This window comes from Macrotis lagotis, chromosome X, assembly GCF_037893015.1.
Source record: "Macrotis lagotis isolate mMagLag1 chromosome X, bilby.v1.9.chrom.fasta, whole genome shotgun sequence".
Lineage (NCBI taxonomy): Eukaryota > Metazoa > Chordata > Mammalia > Peramelemorphia > Peramelidae > Macrotis > Macrotis lagotis.
In genome coordinates, this window is record NC_133666.1 from 393,899,394 (window position 1) to 393,917,798 (window position 18,405).

Consider the following 18,405-nt stretch of genomic DNA (forward strand, 5'->3'; position numbering starts at 1 on the left):
ATTGAAATAGACATAAAGGAAACTAGGAAACAAAACAAATACCTACAAATTATGTTTTGCAAAAATTTGGAAAAACCCAAATTTGTAAATAAAGAGACTGGATTTTTTTTTAATTTAAAAACTGTATTACAAAGATGAAATAGTAATTTCACATTCAATAAAGAATTAAAAGAAAATTATTCAAGACTATTTCACTCAATAAAACTGACAAATATTAATCCATTTTGTTTAGATTACAAAAAATATAAATTTCTCATATTAAGAGAACAGGAAATAGAGATCGTAAATAGCTATCCCAGAAAAAGAAATAGAACAAGTCATAAATGGACTCTCAAAAGCAAAACAAAACCTAGAACCAGATGGTAAAAGAATTCTAATACTACATAAGAAAAAGAGAAAAGAGTTGTACCCAAATTTCTATGTCACAAATATGGTCATTGTGATACCTAAAACCAGGGACAGTCAAAACAGAAAACTACAAACCAATAAACATGTGTAATGAAGACTGAAGTCAAAATTTTAAGCAAAGAGAACACAACATATCACAAAAATTATGCACTGTGACAAGACTAGATTTATACCTTATCTCAATAATGCAGAATGGTTTAAAATTAGGAAAACTATAAGAATATAAAATCCTGATCATACACAAAAATACTTCTGACAAGATATAACACTCATTCCAATAAAAAATACTAGAAACCAAGAAATTAGGAAAAAGTGCAACTTTCCTTAACATGGCAAGTAGTAGGGGTGGCTAGGTGGTGCAATGGATAGAGCACAGGCCCTGGAGTCAGGAATACTGAGTTCAAATCAGACCTCAGACACTTAATAATCACCTAGCTATGTGGCCTTGGGGCAAGCCACTTAGCCCTGTTTGCCTTGCAAAAAACCTTAAAAAAAAAAAAGGCCAGCAGTATCAATATTATCCATAATGACAATTAGATGTCTTCCCAATAGGATATGGCTAAGAGCAAAGATACACAATTTCACCATTACTATTCAATGTTAAGAATGCTAACATTAGCAGCAAGAAAATAATATTAAGAAATAAATGTAGTAAAAGAAAATAACTTTTTTTGCAGATATGATTTATGAAAGACAATAAAAGAGCACAATTAGAATAAAGCAACTTCAATAAAGTTGAAGAATAGAAATCCACATAGATCATGAGCATTTCTTTAAATAAACAACAAAACAGCAGGAAGAGCTAGAAATTCCCTTAAATAAATTTAAAATACTCAGGAGTCTACCTGCTATGACACAAGAACTATAAACAAGATTATAAAATATTCTTTATACAAAAACAGAACTAAATAACTAGAGAAGTATTAATTTATTCAATGTTTGTAGTAACACTGATTAATAAAAATAACAACATTACCTAAATTTACTTATTCAATGCCAAACCAAATTATCAATGAATTACTTCACAGAACTAGGTCTAGGTCAAGAATTTCAAGGGAAATATTGTTGGGGGGGGGGAAGGTCTAGAGGTACCAGATCTCAAAACTACACTACAAATTTGTAATCATCAAAACAATGACAATAAGAAATCTGAGAAGATGAAAGGAACAGATTAGTTATACATTATACAAAAGTAAACAATATAGCCTAGTGCTATGTTACTAGTCAGATCTACAAGAAATTATCAGTCAGATATATTGATGAGCAGAGTTTATAACCAAACAAAAGTTAGGGAAGTTCATAGGAAGTGAGACAATTTTGATTGAATAAAATTCAGAAGTTTGTAAATAAGCAAAAACCAAGTTAGCTAACCGGAAGAAAATTTTTGCACTAAATTTCTGATAGTTTTCATGTATAAAGTAGAAATCACTTAAGAAATAGGTAAGAAAAGTTGTGGTAAAATTGAAAATGGAGTCTTTCTTTAAATATGCTCCCTTAACTAAAAGGCTTTCCTCTTCTCCAAACAAGAGTAGATTTAAAAGAGAGAAGAGAGAACCTCTTTAGACTCATGCAAGTTCCCCCTAAGGCAGATAAAAATACAACCTTGAACTTCTGATTTCAGCAATCCAGAAATCAAAATGAGTCTTGGAGAGTTGAAGAACATTTAATTTTCATATTAAAATACTATCATCCTTGGGAAAGATTTTCACCCTAGTAAATTACATGAGACACTTGGAAGTAATGCCATAGAGGAAAAGGAAGAGTAAAGGACTCCTAAACAGGTAAAACTGGAATCCAAAACATTTGGGTGCACTGCATACTGTTCTCTTACCATTCTCCACTTACTCTCCTTCAAAACATGGGGCGGGGGATCTACTCAAAATGTATCTGTTATTTTCACTGCTGCTTCATATTTGTATTATCTACACAGAAATGTGCTGCCACCAACTGCCCACGCAAAAACAATCTATTCCAATGTTATTCATACCATGTAGTTTTTCAAAACTTTGTATTTAGAGTAGAAATGGAGTGTTTTCAGTTAATGGTTGTGACTCCAAAAACAGGTCACTGCACCAACCATTTTCTACTCTTTTAAAAAGGGGGGTTTAAAACTGGTATATAGGGTCTATACCCTGAAGAGATGATGAAAAAGGGTAAAAACATTGCTCGGTACAAAAATATTTACAGCAGCCCTGTTTGTGGAGACAAAGAATTGGAAATCAAGTAAATGTCCTTCAATTGGGGAATGGCTTAGCAAACTGTGGTATATGTATGTCATGGAACACTGTTGTTCTATTAGAAACCAGGAGGGACGGGATTTCAGGGAAGCCTGGAGGGATTCGCATGAACTGATGCTGAGTGAGATGAGCAGAACCAGAAAAACACCGTACACCCTAACAACAACATGGGAGTGATGTTCAACCTTGAAGGACTTGCTCATTCCATCAGTGCAACAATCAGGAACAATTTTGGGCCCTCTGCAAAGGAGAGTGCCATCTGTATCCACATAAGGAGCTGTGGAGTTTGAACAAAGTACAAGGACTATTCCCTTTAATTTAGAAAAAAACAGATATCTTATTGTCTGATCTTGACCTCTTAGAATTTTCTTCTCTTCTTTAAGGATATGATTTCTCTCTCATCACACCCAATTTGGATCAAGGTACAACATGGAAACAAAGTAAAGACTGACAGAGTGCTTTCCGTAGGGGGGCGGGGGGGGGGAAGCAAGATTGGGGGAAAAATTGTAAAACTCAAATAATATCTTTAATAAAAATAAATTTAAAAAAATAAAGGAAGCACAATCAGAATAAAAAAAAAACTCTGGTATATAAAGGAGCAGTCACAGGTTAAGGCTAGGATGGTGTCTGTGAACTTCCATGTTAGACTGTTAACAAGAATGATTTCTCTCTAAAGATATCCATTTATTTACATGAAAACACAATTTTTCAACACTTTAATAGATTAAGCATTATTTCATTATCTACAAGTCAGAATGGATTTTTAAAAGGATTGTTTAAATAATTTCTTGTTAAGTTTGCATTGAAAATGTAAGGCTCAAAATTATATAGGAATATGGTTAATTATGTTTGCCCAAACATTTATATCCATGTCTCTTGTGACAAAAAAAAAGCTATTTTTTAAAAAATCCATTATTTTCTGGCAATACTATACATGACTATGAGTCATGTAATACCATAAACCTCAAAGATTTAAAACTGACAAAGGGCTTATGAAGAAATACTTGGTGAGTGTAAATGGGCTAAAACATTATTAACTGTATCAAGCAAGAAATAGTAAGTATCACAAAGAAAATCTATGTCAGAAAATGATTGCATTCAGATAAACAGAGCAGATGAATGAAATCCTGACTATAAAAACAAAGAGAATGACCATATTAGCTAGATAAGGGAGTCAGATATAACATTCAGAATAGGGTCTGAGAAAAGGTTGAGTTATATACAACAGTAGAGAGGATAGCTACAAAATTTCTTTTTATTTGTGTCAATTTGGCTTAACTTGGAGGCTGTTGATTGCTTCTCTATACCTACATATGCTCTTTTGCACAAGTGGCTTTCTCTAAATTTCAAGTTCCTATATCTGACAGCTTATAGGTACAGAGCTGTCATTTTGTGTCACTTTGATGAATATGAAGATCTTAAGAGTACAGCAATTCCATATTCCCAAATTGCTTTCCCTCCAAAAGATCATTTTATTGGTTCTGGAAAGGTTTGCTAACAAAGTACAGATAATCTACAGAGGGGAACAACACCTACCCCAAGTTTTGCTTTAACCTTCTTCTCTCACATTTTATGATGCAACAAATAAAACTTCACCCCCAACAGGCAAAGTCTAAACATATAAAATTCTTTCATATCCTCCTCAGATGAACACCCTCTTCTTTCAGACCAATTCTAAAAACCATAATTAAACCAATGCTTTTGGAAAGGGTACATATACTTCCCCGTAATTCTGCAATCCCTGACACCCATCCCCCACAAGAGTAGTCTTTTCCCATTAGAATGTAAACTCCTACAGGGCACTTTTGGGTGTGTATTGATGGCTCTTAGCATAGCATCTGGTACAGAGTAAGCACTTAAAATGCTTTTTTCATTCATTCAAACAAAAGGACTCTCTTTTTGGTAAAGTTCACTAAAACACTCAAAAAATTCCACTAAGTACATCTAGCCCCAGCAGAGTACAAAGGTTCCTCAATGAAATAATTAACATTTAGGTAAGGTTTACAAACCTTACAAAAAAAGCTAAGTATAGTTGGTATTATTATGCTTATTTTACAGAAGAAATAAGATCAAAGAACCACAGGGTCACAAAGCCAATATAAGAGGAAGATTTTGAATCCAGATCTAAATTCCAAGTCTAGGGCTTAGTCCATTAATACATAATACTTCCAACACAAAAATACAAACAGTCCTAAAGCAGTTTGTTTCAGGATGTGATTCAGATAAATACTCCAAGCCCACCTAGGCTCCAGCTGCTCTCCCCACCGATAGAGCTATTATCTCAAAGTGGATGAGAAATTATGTACAATCTCCCTCTCCACCAGTCTGTGTATATGACTCTGTGCCAATGCAACATGTTAATAAGCATGTGAAAAAAAAATTCCTATCCTTGAAGAGCTTATAATGGGGGAGGCAGCACCTGGAAAATCAGGAAAACCTTCTTGCAGAGGGGTAGCATTTGAACTATGGAAGGTAGGATTCCTAAAAGGGGAGGTAAGGAAAAAGGATTTCAGAAACACCTAAAGTTAAAAACTTGCCTGAGAAGCTAGCTGTGACCCTGACTGACAAGCTATCTTAGCTTCCTCATCTGTAAAATGAGGATAATAAAGCACTTTGCAAATCTTAAAATTGATATAGAAATACTGGCTATTATTTATTGTTGCTGGTTTGTAAAGTACTGAAGGGAAGTAACCCACAAGAATGGAAAAACAGGAAGGGATAAGAAATTGAGAGTTTTAAATGCTAAAGGAGTTTTTACACACACACACACACACACACACACACACACACACACACACTCTCTTTTATATATTTTACTACTCTTGGAAGTAGTAAAAGGAAACCACTGAAGTTTATTGGTCAGATCTTTACACATTAAGGAAAATCTATGACAAGAAGAAGGCAAAGTTAACATTTAAATTGAGATTACAAATTCAAGTTCTATCAAGCCTACTAATGACTGACTTAATCAAGACAAACACAAATAACTATAGGCAAAAAGCCTACTGAAGCCAAGCAAAGTAGGCAATTCTGACAAGTACAAATTAGAAAATCTTAGAGATAGTGTTCAGCAATGGATTATTTAGCTGCCCTATGATACTTTAAGGTCCTCAGAAACTCAAGGATGCTCTCTACTAAGGGAAAGAGGATCTACACTATTGCAGTGAAGAACAGTGGAGATTTTTTTTAAATAGTGATTTCATGATTCTTCCTAAGCTGAGTTTAAATTGGGAAGTTTTCTTTAATCTTTCTAAATTCAGGCAGCTCAAGTCAATATGTACTTACTATCATTTATAGCAAAGAAGCAGCACATAAATGAACTTCTAGTTATCAGTTAGCTTCCTGAGTTATTTCAGACAAAGATTCCTTCAAACATGATGCTTGGTCAGGCCCTAGCTCCAGCTTGCTCAGAAGCAACAGAACTGATAGCTTGGGTTAATGGCTCAAATGTGGCAAAAGAAGGAGATATATAAAGTAGAGCAAAGAAAGAAGTAATAAAAAGATTGGAGAATATAAGAATTTAATATCCTATGCCTAAAGAAAAGACTAATTGTTATGTGTGGCTGGGTAAAATAGTTCTGAAGGAATTTCAAAAATGTTTTAAGTAGCTACTTGAAGGAAGATACTTTTTTGTGTGTGGGTCTAATATGCTGTTATGAGAAAAAATTAGCATTATTTTATGATCTCAAATCAATGCTTTAAAAACGTTCTAATATGGTATTGTTAGTTAAGACGTTTCAATTGTATAGGGGATTTTCCTAACAAAGTTACTGGAGTATGAGACAAACAAGACATGCCCAGCTATTAAGTGTCTGAGGCTACATTTTAACTCAGGAAGACCAGTGCTCTATCCACTACACCACTTAACTGCCCTAAGATAAACATTACTTGAATCATATTTTTACTCCACTAATAGAATCTTTTAAGAACTTATGGACATATGTATAAACATATCAAACTGCTTGCCTTCTCAATGGGGGGGAAGGGAAGGGAGAAAATTTGGAACTCAAAAAGTTAAAAATGTTAAAAAATTTTTACATGTAACTGGGGAAAAACAAAAAAATATACATTATAGGAAGACTTATGGTAAAGATTTTGGTCTCTAACAGATTTAAGATCAAAATTTAAAAATACATTTCAAGGGGCAGCTATGTGGCGCAGTGGATAGAGCCATGGGCCCTGGAGTTAGGAGTACTTGAGTTCAAATCCGGCCTCAGACACTTAATTATTACTTAGCTGTGTGGCCTAGGGCAAGCCACTTAACCTCATTGCCTGGCAAAAAAAAATACATTTCAAAAGAAATACCTGTCTTTTATGTTTAAGGCCCTAAGGGGAAAAAAAGGAAAAAAACCCAGTAACTGTCCCAGAGAAGCTTAATCTACTGGAAAGGTATAACAGGTACCTAACAAATAAATACAAAAGTAATTTGAAGAAAGAGACAGTTCTCATAATGAGAAGACAAGGGGGAAAATGCTCATGTAGGAAATGTCATCTGAACATTAAAGCAAGATAGGATTCTACCAAGCAGAGGTGAAGGAGTGCAACCCAGACACATGGAACTTACGAGCAAAAAGCAGTCTGGAAATGAAATGTTATATACAGGAACAGCAAACTAATTTGACTTAGAGTGAGTATGAATGTCTGCTAAACCCTAAAGTGCTTTAAATGTCAGAAGAGGATTTCCTATTTTGCCACAAAAAACAATGAATCAAAAACTGTTAAATAGGAATAGAGGTTATAACATGATCAGTTCTGTGTTTTTAAGAATACTGATTCCTATAGGAAGGATAATTTAGAAAAGAAAGAGCATAAAGAGGCTAAAGGTTATGAGCCTGAACTGTAATAAGAGAGTGCAGAAATGTGGGAGATACTGCAGAAGATGAGGTTTGTCTTTTATTTTCAAGGACAACCATGACATTAGGGAGTGATGCCATGACATACATGAACTGGATGTGAGTGAGGGGGTGCTGTATAGAGTCACCAGTCTCACTTTTCTCCTCCAGAGCCATCTGGATCCAGTGGCCAAATATTACTCAGGACAACAGGAGAAGGTTAAATGACACAAGTCACACACAGCTCAAGTGTCTGAGGTCACATTTGAACTCAGGTCTTCTAATTCCTGGACCAATGCTCTATATACTGCACCATCTAGCTGCCCACTGTAGAGGATAAATTCAAACAATGACATTTGTGAGAATATGAAAACAGAAGGAGATGAAAGTAATCAAGGATGTCCACAGGTTGTGAATGGAAGGATTCTGGTACCATAAGACAGTAATAGTAAGTTCAAAGCTACATGCTAAAACTGACCATTAATTCAAACCAAAGCTTTGAGACAAAAACTATAAAGCAGTATATATTAGAAAAAACAAACTGAGTGCAATTTAGTTGCAATAAGAAAAGAGAATTTGTGTTCCTGCTTTCCTTGATGTAAAAAAATATGAAGCTGTTGGTGTTGGTTTAAGATTATTTACAATGATGCATTACCAAGAATTAGCTCAATGAGGGGAGAGAAATATGAATAAGTACAAGTACCTACTTGCTGTAAAGTGTTTTACACCTATTTTATTTGATCCTGAAGGTATTACCCCCATTTTACAAGAGGAAATATTTGGAGGCAGAGATTGACCGAGAACATAAAAAGTTATTAAGTGTCAAGATTGGATTTGTACTCAGGTCTTCTTGACTGTATAAGGCCTAGAATCCTATTTAGATGCTAGGGACACAAAATCAAAATCTTAATATGCCCTAAAAAAGCTTACAATTTATCAGAGAAGGTAAGGTGTGCATGTATCTCCCATTCTTCTTTTGCTCCCCTCACCTCCTTTTTGTTAAAGAAAAGATAATTGAGGGGCAGCAGAAAAAAGGTCTTATGCTAAAAAAAACCCTAAATTTTGCAGAAACTATGGATTCAATTTGACAAAGATGATTTTTTTTTAAAAAGGGAAAGTATCAACAAATATTTATTAAGCATCTCCTGATGTCAGGGTCCTCTTCAAGAGCAAAGGATAAACAAACAAACAACAAAGAGTACCCACCATGTACCAGGCACTGTTTTAAGCACTGGGAATACAAAGAGTCAAAAGATAGCTCCTTGCCCCCAAGGAATACACAAACTATAAACTAGGTAAAGTAGGTAAAGACTTCTGGTCCAGGAGTTGTACCCTAAATGCAATTGTGATAATTAATTAATTGCTCTATTTGATTTATATATATACCACAGAAAACTTATTTCATAACATTTTATGTTGTTATTTTATAACAATTATGTTACTGATATTTCACTTAAAATATTTATGGGAATTGCTAGAAAAGTTCTGGGTTAGAAAAATAAACTGCTCTTACCAGAATGGCGGATGGGGGGGGCAGGGGGTAGGGCAGAGAAGGTGGGTGGAATAGAGGGGGTGGATAAGGAAGGACACATACCTATATTACAGTAGACATATCATAGGTCGATAATATACTTAGGGGGCTTACTCAAGCACAGCACTATACTCCTTGGTAGGAAGAACAAGAGATTGGGGGTAGACAGCCCCACCCTCTTCAACACATTTAGCAAGAGAAAATTGGGATGGGAGGGTAGGGGTGGTAGTAGGGATGGCAACGCCTCTCCAAAGTTCAAGCTCTGTCTGAAATTAAAGGTTTTGCAAAGCAATGGGGTTAAGTGGCTTGCCCAAGGCCACACAGCTAGGTAATTATTAAAGTGTCTGAGGCAGGATTTGAACTCAGGTACTCCTGACTCCAGGGCCCATGCTCTATCCACACAATTTATTATGTGTCTGAGGTCTGACTCTCCAGGGCCAGTGCTTTATCCACTGCGCCACCTAGCTGCCCTGATTTTTAATATTCTTAAAAAAAATTTTTTTGAGTTCCAAATTCTTTTCAATCCCCTACGCGTGCACTGAGAAGGCAATGATAATATAAATGTGAAATGCTACTCCTAAAAAGGCAAGAAAAATAAAGAAAATGAAAGCATTCTACTTCAACTGGCACTCAATTTATCAGTTTTTCCTCTTAAAGGTGGATAGTATTTTTTCATCATTAGAACTTTGGAATGGGGGGGCAGCTAGGTGGCACAGTGGATAAAGCACTGGCCCTGGAGAGTCAGACCTGACACATAATAAATTGCCTAGCTATGTGTCCTTGGAAAAGTCACTTAATCCCATTGCTTTTATAAAATTTAAAAAAAAGCAATTTTGGAATGGTCTTGGACTTGTCTTTGCCTGGTTATTCATCCTTACAATAATGCTGATGCTGTATATAATTCACTTCACATAGATCTTCCCAGGTTTTTCTGAAATAATCCAGCTCATTTTTATACATTAATTTCCATCACAATTTTCTATCATAACCTTTGGCCATTCCCCTCAATTTCCAATTCTTTGCCACCAAAAGGAGTTGCTATAAATAATTTTGTACATAAAATTCTCCTTTTTCATTTGATCTCTTTGATACAAAGAATTAGTAGTGGTATTGCTGGGTCAAAGGGCATACACAGCACAAAGAGCATAGTTTTCAAATGTTCTCCAGAATGACCAGGTTCACAACTCCATCCACAATGTACCTATTTTCCCATAATCTGTCATCTGATCTGTCATTTTCTTTTTTCTGTCATCTTTAACTCAATCTGATGGGTATGAAGTTATACCTCAGAGTGGTCTTAATTGACATTTCTCTAATCAACAGTGACTTAGAGCATTTTAATGACTATTTATCCATTAATGACTTCAAGTTTACAAAGAATTATATATCTTAAAAGTTTTTAAATAAAAACTCATTTACCCTACAGAAATGTATAAGCTATAGAGGTACAGCTTAATCTAAAAAGGTGTTCAGCTTTATTTGTGATAAATATGCAATCTAAAATAAAAAAAGTTATGGCACTTCACAGGAAGCCAATACTTAATATATAAAAATTGAAACACCAAATTCTCTGAATTTATCAATAATTCATCTCATAATTGTTCTCCCCAAAATATCATCAAGGTAGGTTTTAACCATGATTAGGAAATTTCAGAATTCCCAAAATTTTAATCTTTAAATAGAAAGGAAACAAAACATTTTTTTCTTTTAATACCTATCATTATCATAGAACATTATTAGTGCTACAAGTCTTTCACCAACTGATAAATGGTCAAAGGATATGAACAGTTTTCAAATGAAGAAATTAAAGCTACATATAATCATATGGAAAAATACTCCAAATCACTACTGATTACATCAATGAGGCATCATCTCACATCTACTAGATTAGCCTAGATGAGAAGAAGGGAAGATGATTAATGGAGAAGTTGTGAGATTAGGACATTGATGCATTGCTGGTGGAGTTGTGAATAGATCCAACCTTTCTGGAGAGCAATATGGAAGTTTGCCCAAAGAGCAATAAAACTGTTCATAGACCCCCTTTGACCCAGCAATTCAAATTCTAGGACTACATCCAGAAGAAATAGTTTTAAAAAATGGGAAAAGTCCTAAATGTTCCAAAATATTCATAGCAGCTCTTTTTTTGTAGTAGGCAAAGAATTGGAAATTGAGGGGATGCCCATCAATTGGGGAATAGCTAAACAAGTTATGGTACATGAATTCTATGGAATATTATTGTTCTATATCATCTGTATTAGACTGGTAATGGTCCATATTATCCCCAACCAGAGAAAAACAAAACACAGGAAAAAAAAAAACACTCCTACTGAATCTGATGAACACTTTATAAAAATGTATTTTTTTAAACATCTCTTTCCCTTAATCGTAATTCATCTAAAAAATTGTTAATTTGTAAATATGTTTAATAAAATATGTATGAAAAATGCTAACCTTATTGTTCCCTACTAAGGGGAGGGGAGAGTGGGAAGGAAGGGTGGAGGGAAATTTTTTAACTTGCATGTACAAATGGATGAAAATAAAAATAAAATAAAATAAATATTAGTACTAGAAGAGACCCTAAAGATTTTGCCTCATTCCCCCCCCCCCCCCCCCCCCGTGAGTAATAGTTTTCCATTATAATGCCTATAGATGTAAAAGACTAGCAAGTAAACAGCACAGATCTGTCAAATTATCTACTAGAAGGATAATGCTCCTAAAAGAATATTGTCTCATTTGGATTCCAAACCTGGTCAGATCATGCCTGGAAAGTTATATTCAATTCTGTGAGTCACATTCAAAGAATACTGACAGCAGCATGCTTAGATGAAAAGAACCTTAAATATGGTGCCCTAACATGGCTTTCAAAACTTGCTCTGCTGCTCTGTGGTCTGGGTACCTCTATCTGAAAATGAGGAGCCAAAGACTGGAAAAAACATAACCCCAGTTACAGCAGGGGGGGAAAAACATTTTAGCCATTTAAGAACCAACAGAAATTGATGTAGTTTAGCCCAGAAAAAAATTAAAAGATAGTTAGCTTTAAATAAATTGATGAAAGAAATGTGGAAGAACAAATTTTCTTTTGTTGCTTTAGAGGGTATTGAAAGAAGAAGAAAAGAGAGACCAGGATTACAACCCCAAATTTCTGTCCCTTAAACTCATCTCTAATTCACTGGGTTTAAGTTTATGGTTCTCAAATACTCATCTTCAAAATGTACGTAAAGGAGGAAAAGCCTAGATGTTATCTAAGATCCATCTAAATCCAAGGACTATGATCCTAAACTAAAATCAATGGGGAACAAGTTATAGGGGAAGACTGGGCCTAATAAATTTTCCACATATTCTACTTGAAGAAGTCTGCAACTGTTAAAGTAATCATCAGGGGCAATACTCAAGCAGAACTGGATAGTCATCTAACAGGATGCTTAAGATTTCAGCAGCATTACTCTCTTCTACATCTAACTTTACTACTTACCACAGAAAATTTTAGATGTCTAGTATTTGGAAATGCTATACCATAAATGGTCTATGCCCTACTATTAAAGTTATCAATTTATAACCTGTTGAAACTATTCAGGAAGGAGCAACTAGGTGGTGCAGTAAATAGAGAGCATCAACCCTAGAGTCAGGATGTCCTGAGTTCAAATCCAGTTCCAGACACTTAATAATAATTACCTAGCTGTGTGATCTTGGGCAAGTTCCTTTAACCCCATTTGCTTTGACAAAACAAAACAAAAAACAAACAAAAAAAACAACTCTTCAGTAACTGATTTGGTAATTACTATTCCCATAAAGTAAGAAAAATACATCACATTAAGGATTTAATTCATTAACTCAACAAGCAGGTATTTATTAAGCACCTACACTTAAGCAATTCAGATACTTTAGGACAGGAAAGAAACAAAGACAAAATATCATCAACAATGTCAAAAGACAAAATGTTAATTCTACTAACTATACTACGAAAGTAAACTTCAAGAAAAATCAAGCCATTTAACAGAAAGTCATTAATAAAAATTCTAATAGCCAATATTTATTTAACACTTATTTTATCACCTTTCTACCTTTCTATACATAGTGTACAACACACATCTATTTGGACAGTTCTAATTTTGAAAGACTTCCTTTGAAATTCTCTATACTAACAATTAGGCAGGTGGAAAGAATTTCACTTTCATTGAAAAAAAGAAACAAAAACCTATCTATAAACTTTTACTGCTCAAAACAGCATCTTTAAAAGGGCTTTTAAAAATTAGTTCATACTTTTATAAAACGAAACAAAGTTGTAGAAGAGAAAGTATGTTATGTCCAGTCAATGAAAGTATATTTCTATCCGAAGAAAAACAAAACTAATAATTTATGTCAGATAAACCATTTCACAAAACATGGTGTTTCATCCCTTAGGGAACTAAAGACAGGACTTCTTTACTAACAGAAAAAGACAGCACTAGCATGGTCACTGAAGCTATGTTAATGTGGTTGCCACTGGCAACCAGATTTTTCAAGCATATTAAATCCAGCAAGTCACAATTCTTTGAGGCAACAAAAGCATTAAATCATATCTGACAGTGGTGGACAAGTCTGAGGCATACATAGGAAACCTCAAAGCCACTGGGCTGCTTCTTCAAATAAACCAGAATTAAGGAACAGATAGTGTTGCAAAGGAAACTCATCAACCCAAAATCTTTCTACAGACAGGTTTTGCTCCTGCCTCACCTCACACTTCACTTCTTATTCCCTCTCTCTCAAAAGGGAAAAAATTATACTCATTCTTATTTTGAGGGCAAGAAAACTCCTGTTGCCCACCCCTTAAGTCTCAGGACTAAGACATATTTGAAAAGGGGGAAGAGCACAAATAACAGATATCTAAACAATCTTCCCTATCTCACATACTACAGTTATCAAAATTCCAAAGTTGTTCTAATTCTTTAAACATAGGAAATAATTTTAACAGGAAAAGTCAAATTATTTGTATATTCACTCAAAAGGTATTTAATATTGGCTGATAATTCTGGATCTATAAAGTTGGAGGTATTAACTAAGGGAAATCCAGAGCTCAATATAAACTACATTTCTAAACTTCAGAGCAAACAAGTCAAGTATTTTTTAGCATACTTTGAAGAATAATTTAAATTGTTCAATTAACATATACATTTCTTGTTAATCCTTTGTTCTCAATAAATATCATGAGATAAGGGACCATGACATGCAAGTGAATTGGATTTAAGTGAGGGAGGGCTGTGCAAAAGTCACCAGTCTCACTTTCTCCGGAGTCAACTAGACCTAATGGATCAGTGCAACTGGAGATGCTCCTGGACACTAATATGTAACAAATGTAGGGGCAGCTGGGTGGCTAGTGGATAAAGTACCAGCCCTGAAGTCAGGAGGAACTGAGTTGAAATCTGCCCTCAGACACTTAATTACCTAACTGTGTGACCTTGGGGAAGTCACTTGATCCCATTACATTGCCAAAAAAACTTAGTAAAATAAAAATGAAATATAAATAGTATATTTTTTTCAAAAAACAACAATAAAAAAATACTTCTTTCAAAACTCAAATATCCCAAGAATTACGAAATAGTTACCTGGTTCTTCCTTAATAAATTGCAAATCCTCTTCCTGGTAAGAAGCAGATGTTTGCATCACTGAACAATCTTCTAAGTTCTCTTCATTATTAGGTGGTATATTATAAATAAATCTTTTTGTAGTTTGGTTTTTTCTCCTTGCTTTGCCGGTTTCTTGCATTCCCTGTGATCCCATATCATTCCAAACAAACACTTTTGACTGACCTTGGGATTCACTCTCAGCAGTTTCAGGTGAACTATCCTGGACCCAACTACAGTCATTCATTTGGTAGTTTTCTATTTGGCCCTCATCAATACTGCAACCATCATTTTCACTTTTTATACTACTTGCCAAATTCGTAAGATTCCGAGTTGCCCAAAATCTGGCAACCTTCTGATCCCTGGATGAAGGCAGACCATCTCTACTAATAGATCTCCGGTTATAGTCCACTACTACAGACTCTGGAGCTTCTGATTTTATGCTTATATTTAAGGCATCTTTAATAAAATTGCGGCAAGATTGAACAACTTCAGTCATCTGAAGGTAGCTGGCCACTGACATTACTTCAATGGCATTTTGGCTAGTAAGCACCAGATTACCAGAATACAAGAAGTCCAAGATGACTGAAAAACCTTGAACTGCAGCAACATCTAAATGGGTAACAGTGGTTTGGTTACGGTTTTCTTTGTTTGGAAGGTTTTCTTTGTTTGTAAAGCAATATAGAGTCTTGAAATAACGGCTGCCTGCAACCAGGATGTTCTTGTGAGCTCTGAAAACTCGTCCGCTCACCACAATGTCGACATCACAAAGAATGCCTTTCTTCCTCTGCTCATTTAGTTCTTGAAGAAGTTGATAACAGTAAGAGTTCTCATTTGGCCGACTGTTATAATCACAGTATCCCTCTTCATTTGTTGATTCCGATGGTACTCCTTCTGATTCCTATAATTAAGACAAAAATAAACCTGATTATGAAATATATTTTATTTTTTAACTAATGCTACCTTGAATAAAATGATTAATTTGCAGTGCTATTACTATCTTTTAGGAAAATAAATAATAATTAAATTGACTAAACTGGCTAATAGTAGTCATATTTTTGGAACTTCTCTCACAAAGATGGCAGCGAGGAAGAAATGTGGAAAGAAACACTTTCTCCCCAAGAGAAAACAAAACAGAATTCTAACATTCCTAATAAAATGGAATGAGACCAATTTCAGAAAAATACTAGAAAAAAATCAACAAGCTTCTGATCAATCTGCTTGGGCAGATATAACAGGGCATTTTTAGGAACTCAAATTCAAGGTTCTATTCTTTCACCATTCACAAAGATTATGAGTCAGATATCCAGGTGACCAAAGGTATTTTTTTTCCTATCTCAATATATTGCACTCCCCCCAACTTTCTTTCCTCAAGACAATCTTATATACAGTAGCTTAAATAGCATTATCCATGTTTTTTGCAGGGGTGTGAAAATTGAGATAATAATAATTATAATAATAATAATAAAATTGAGATAAATCAGATAAAAATTCAACACAGAATTTCTAACTTCAAACATTGTATTTTTTCAATTACACCAAGCTGACAAATTTGAAATAGTACATTTATTTTTCCGTTTGTAAAGTTTTCTTTAATCTGAGAACAAGAATTTTTTATTTCTGGATGAAGAGTCAGCACAAATAAAGCATATACTCTTTTGAAAATTCCTAGATTTTCCTAATTATCAGTTATAAAAGAATGAGAAACCTTTTCCTGCCCATATAAATCTTACAAATTCCTCTTTACACTGTTATTCTCTTATAAGGCATACTGTCAAAGTAGTAAGAAAGAGCACTGGAATCAGGAGAGAAGTGGGTTCAAAATTTCATGTGTACCCATGGTCAAATCAGAGCTGAGTTTCAATTGCCTCATATAAGATTCGGGAGTAATATAGGTAATACTTGCTTCAAAGGGAGATAAGTCAGATAGTGTGAAGCACTTTTACAACTGTACTGTACTGTACTTGTAGGTGTAGGTGTACTTTTAAAAATCTGAAATCAAGAGTTCTTAGTTTCAGTTAAAGCTTATGCAAAACCATTGGTAAAACTGACACAAAAAATGTACAACTTTTACACATAAAAATTAATCATATTTTTCAAGAAATAACTATTGTTAACTGGAAAGATGAAGAGGAAAATGAAGCATACTTTTATAAGCTTACTATGAGGGGGAGCAAGACAGCACCAGCTCCAAGTCTAGTGACCACAGGCAGTCACTGAACATCTCAGCACCTCTAGCAAGTGTCCAAAACTCCAAGTTAGTGATAAGCAGTTAATATGAAGAGGTGGTGTGCTACTCACAAGCTACTTTTATAGCAAGATCTGCCCCCACTCCCCCCCAAAAAAATTGGGAAAGGGAAGAACATCAATTCTAGCTTTTATTCTAAGCTCTCTGTATTATAAAGACTAAGAATTGCTGTCATTCACAACTAAAAATTTATGCCATTTATTTTGGCACATCAAATATGAAAACAAACCAGAATATTCCTGGTGTAAAATTAAAATTATTTCCTCATTGTTTTGGATTAGTTGGTTACCAAACAGTTTTAAAGAAGTTTTCATTGCTTTTGTGTTCAATACCTCCTACTCACATTTGAATAGTAGCACTGTGCCATATGTTTGTTATTAGCAGCTGTTAAACATGCCCTTCAATTGAAGCTTGTCAAGTCAAGATGTGTACTCTTGAGGACAAAAACTGGAAGTGGTTTTCCTTTAAATCACGTGTCCCCAAAGAGAAATTTGAGGATTTTATTAAAAGACAAGAATCAGCAATTATGTAGCACTATGACAATATTACTTAAGAAAAAAATCACAAATTATCAAATTCTTTCTGGAACCTAGAAAAAATTAGAAAATAGACCAATAAATTTCAAAAGGTCAACCAAGTTTTTGTTTTCCATAAAAACTAATTTTAGTGGGTAAATTCTGAGGAGGATTTTTCTTTTCTAAAGTCAACAACATGCAGAGGTGAGATGGGTGAAAGTAATTTTGAGCAGAAATATACCCCAAACTAGCCCATTTCAAATTCCAAAATAGTTTAAAAAGTCCTAAATATTAAAAAATAGATGAATAAGAATAATTTGAAGACTCAGATAGTTCAGGGCTTTATAAAGGTGGGCTGGAGTATTCTGTGACAAGTATAGTCATGGAAAAATAATTAGAAGAAGAGAGAACCAACCCCTATTCAACATCAATATTTCTTACACATGGTTATCTGATCTCTGCCAGAATACCACCAATGTCAAGGATAAGAATAAAGATTACTCAGGTTGAGAGATTAGGTTAAATTATTTGCCTGAAGCGATACACAAAGCATTTTGCAATATCCTTTCACAAGGCTTCAAAATCCAATGCTCTTTCCAGTATTTTTAGATGGTTCAAATTGTTTCTCCCTACAATGAACCGAAATCTATCTTCTTGAAACTTTTTTGCCCAACTATTTCTCTCTCCTCTGAAACCAAGGATGACAGTTCTAATTACTCTTGTGGTTTGTGTTTGTTTTTAGAAAAGTACAGAGTTCTGTGACCAGATCAACTAATTTAAAGATTCATTTAAAAGAAATTGTACTGCTTTTTGATACAGAAAAGGGCCTAGATTGATAAAGTTGTTAATGGTAGAAGGAAGGATTTAGTTTAGGAGTCACCTGACTTAATGATTTTGGGCTCATCACTTAACCCAGCTCTATTTTTTTCCATCTATAAAATGAGGGTGTTAGATTAGATGGTCTATTAAAAAAAAAGGTCTCTTCTAGTTATAGATCCATTTATCATTGTCTTAACAGGTTTTTTCTTCTTAGA

At 34.4% G+C, this 18,405-nt stretch overlaps 1 protein-coding gene across 1 annotated transcript in view; it reads right to left on the minus strand.

Moving 5' to 3' along the window:
- Nucleotides 1-18,405, minus strand: part of ZBTB10 (zinc finger and BTB domain containing 10) — a 62,459-nt gene that overhangs the window by 38,223 nt on the left and 5,831 nt on the right. The window contains 1 exon segment of the mRNA XM_074206847.1: nucleotides 14,591-15,509. Within this exon segment, the coding sequence (XP_074062948.1) occupies nucleotides 14,591-15,509 (919 nt within the window).